The sequence below is a fragment of the Bactrocera latifrons genome, unplaced genomic scaffold (assembly GCF_001853355.1).
Source record: "Bactrocera latifrons isolate USDA-ARS-PBARC rearing strain unplaced genomic scaffold, ASM185335v1 scaffold_922, whole genome shotgun sequence".
Lineage (NCBI taxonomy): Eukaryota > Metazoa > Arthropoda > Insecta > Diptera > Tephritidae > Bactrocera > Bactrocera latifrons.
This window is the reverse complement of record NW_017537626.1, coordinates 60,261-63,974: the sequence shown is the minus strand read 5'-3', so window position 1 is coordinate 63,974 and position 3,714 is coordinate 60,261. Positions and strand designations below refer to the sequence as shown.

The 3,714-nt window shown below is 33.1% G+C and overlaps 1 protein-coding gene across 1 annotated transcript in view; it reads left to right on the top strand.

Moving 5' to 3' along the window:
- Positions 1–1,594: 1,594 nt before the first annotated feature.
- Positions 1,595–3,714, top strand: part of LOC108977615 (eukaryotic translation initiation factor 4B) — a gene marked incomplete at its 3' end in the record, with an annotated part of 46,505 nt that continues 44,385 nt past the window's right edge. The window contains 1 exon segment of the mRNA XM_018947384.1: positions 1,595–1,694. Within this exon segment, the coding sequence (XP_018802929.1) occupies positions 1,682–1,694 (13 nt within the window).

Here is a 3,714-nt window from a genome sequence, read left to right as displayed (position 1 = left end):
TAATGAATATTTTAAAGTACGATTTTTTTTAAAAAACACCAACAATACATTTCCTCCACCTGCGGGTTGTTTTTCGGCATTTTGTCTGTAAAATAAAATAAAAAAGTATTAAATAAATGGAAATTTATTTAATTAAAGTTAAAATATACTCACATCTTCCAATCTACGTGCTGTTTCGCTTCCGCTATTCTTCGAACTAATGGCTGTTACAAATGGAGACAAAAAACGGAAAAATTTCTCCATTCGAATAATAATTTGGCGGGATTTTAATCTGGTCGTCCCTCTTTTCCAATTGCTAAACGTCAAAACCTCCTGGACTCGATTAGCTGTCAAAGTTCAGGAGGTTTTGACGCTTAGCAATTGCTCTCTCACTTCAATGTTGCCATTGCTCAATTATGTACCATCTAATATTTCAATAAAAAATTTTCATAATATAAAATATCAAAACTGACGACAAAGTATTAAAAATAGTTTATATATTTATAAATAATTGCAGTCGACTCTGATTTTGAGTTATTTTAAAAAATTTCAAACATATTGAACACAACTTTTATAATTACTACAGTATATCGAGATTGGAAATCCTGCGTTCTGAGAGAGCAATCAGCTGACACGTTTCTACGGCAAAAACCAAAATGCCGTGGATTCTCACGACATCCCACGGCAAAGAGAGAAGGGAGTAGCGTTTTTCACTGTTCAATTATATTGCGCGCCCATAAGATAGGTCGTATCAGCTGACACGGACCACGATTCTACGTGTTTAACGCTTTACTTATAGTTTCCACAAAGTTTCACATCAATTCAAACAATCCTCGCAACGCTATGAACTGTCATGATACGATTGGAACCGAAGACAGCCAGACYGTTTACTCGATCGTGATTGCCGAAGAACAGATTGTTCGTGTTGCATCAGATCAGTTGACTCTGGCAGCTACTTCGAATTGATTAACAATGTTGCCTATACTGAACTGAATTGATTTCATTGTTTTTTTGGCACGACTATTTGTTCTGATTTTATCATACTCGTTGCAGCTCTCTGATGCCGGCATCAATTCTGTGCTTGATAAGTTGCTGTTGTTATAAGGAAATAAATATGCATATCAATGTACTTTTCAACTACTAATTTTAACTCATAGATAAGTTTATAAAAAATACAAAAATTAAAAAAATTTAAGAATGTAAGGTATTTAGAAATTGCMAGGCGTAAATATATTCCTCCTTCGGTTGGTCTACTATATTCCTTGGATGATCATGTTAACAAACCTGTAATACTACAGATTCCCTTCTGCTAAAATCAAAACAAGGTTAATATTTCACAGGGTGAATTGTATGGTTGTGAGTTGAGTTCTGCGGTTCAAATTTTACAAATGTTCGTTTTCGAACCTATACATTCTCAATGTTTTATATTCTCTGGTTAAACTACCAAGATGACAGTTAATTTTCAGTAATGAATTACTTGATATATATTTAAACAGCAATTGCTAAATATTAGCATATATAATTTCTAATAGYAATATTGCTGACCACCGATGTTGTAAGCTACCTTTAATTGCCTGTCGAGATGCGCCGTTACGCGCTAAGTAGAGTTACCGCGTTAACATCTAAAGCTGTGGCAACTTTTAATTAAATTTTTAATTTTACAAGTGTTTGTACGAATTGTTCAAGAAAGGTTTTCAACGTAATGGCTTCGGCAGGTTAGTTTAACACATTTTAAGATATTAATTTCGATATCAAAACTTTTGGTTTCAGTGTTGATAAATCATTTATTTGTATTTTTTTAAACCTGAGGATTTGCTTAGATCATGAAGGTTGTCGTGGTATAATGAGATAAGGAAAGTTTGATTCATATTCATACATGGTGATGTGGATAGATATGTACGAGTGTGTATAGTTTGAAATATAATGTGTATAGTTTGAAATATATAGCGGGATTCTGTAACTAGTCTCTATTTGAGACGTTTTGAGGTAAAATCTCAATATGTAACTAGTTACTATTCACTAAATAGTCTCTAGCGTTAGTCTCAAAATATTGCCTCAAATTTGAGACCTGTTAGTGGGTCACAAAACCAAAAAGAACTCTTGTCTGCCATTTTGAATATACTGAATAGAGATCACCATAGATATTAATCGATTGTCGTTTTTTTTTATAGTTTGTAAGCAACTCCAAACACGAAAGGGTTAAAAATAAATCAATTTTATATAAATTTCGTTATTATTATGAAACGAAGTCAACATATATATATTTTTTTTGATTGATAATTATGTTTTTTGACTATGTTATAGAAAATTTAATATTTGTTATCGACATATTTATATATACAAGTATAAAAACATCTCTGAATAATGAAATGTAATAGATTTTGTGACTGYCGTTTACAGAATAGTAAAATCATTCCAAGTCTCAAAAATTGTCTCTAACTTAAAATCTCAAATTTAGAGACTTGAGACTGTATTACAGTACAGAGTCGCACGGATAATGTGTCTTCAAGATCTATTATCTTCCACTGCTCACCGTTTTAATATACAAATAATTATCTCATCTTCATGAAAGAAAGAAATTTTGTTGTAATATGAGTAGTCTGCAATTTTTTGTTTTTTTTGTGTTTACGTTTGTGGCGAAAAATAAGTGTTTAAAATATTTACAGCACATTATATTAGCATATTGCTGATGATGGTTTGTACGTTTTTGCTTACTAAAAGTTACCTTTTATCTACAGTTTTTTAATTACTTTAATGGGCTGGGATTTAGAATAGCATCCCCGGATGTCGCGGACAAAATGGGTACCACTGGAAATGTGTCGTTTTCCAGATTCCTAAAATATATATATATATATAGTTGTCGCTGACTTATAGTTTTAAAGATATTTGCATTTAAAGTTAAATAATTGACAACTTTTAGATTGATAATTTGTATATTGTAAATAAATTTTTCTCTTATATTATGCACTTTTCACTTACTAACACTTCACCATAACGCTTTTGTATATTTTTTATTTATTTTATTTATTTATACAAAGCTTACATAATAATTAATTATTATCTAAACTAAAGCAAACGCAGCGCTAGCAGCAGAGGCTTTAGCTGGCTGGTTGAGTCAGATACGACGGAGTAGGTCTGTGCCCTTTAGATTTTTGTAAATTCTGCTAATATTTTCTTCTGTGGCGTCCATTAACAATAGGAGAGGGTCCTTGTCGAAATGATGAAGTCTTTGTCTTTGTCCCTGTAATAAGTGAGCGTTGGTAATTATGGTGTGCCCAATTCGGAGGCGTGTGTAGGGGGTGATGTGGGTGGTAGGTATCGATGTTGTGTATACAGGTTTTGTTCGGTTGGGGTTAATGTCCGAATAATGGTGATTATAATCCGCCCATTCACGTAATAACTTTGTTTGCCTCTGACTATGAATTAGTCGGTATATGTCGCTGGGTAGGATGACTTCGGATGTGATTGTTGGTGTGATGGAAATATCTTTGGCGATGGTATCTGCAAGTGTGTTGCCCTTTATGCCGGAGTGTCCAGGTATCCACATAATCTTGATCTTGCCCGGAAAGGAAACAAGTGTGTTTTTTTATATTTTTGATGATACTGCCCGATTTGTTGTGGTTTTGTATAGCTTGGAAACATGACATACTATCGGTGCATATTATATGTTTACCCTTGGTTTTGGCAGAGTATTGAACAGCGTGGAATATAGCGGTTGCTTCGGCGGTGAAAATG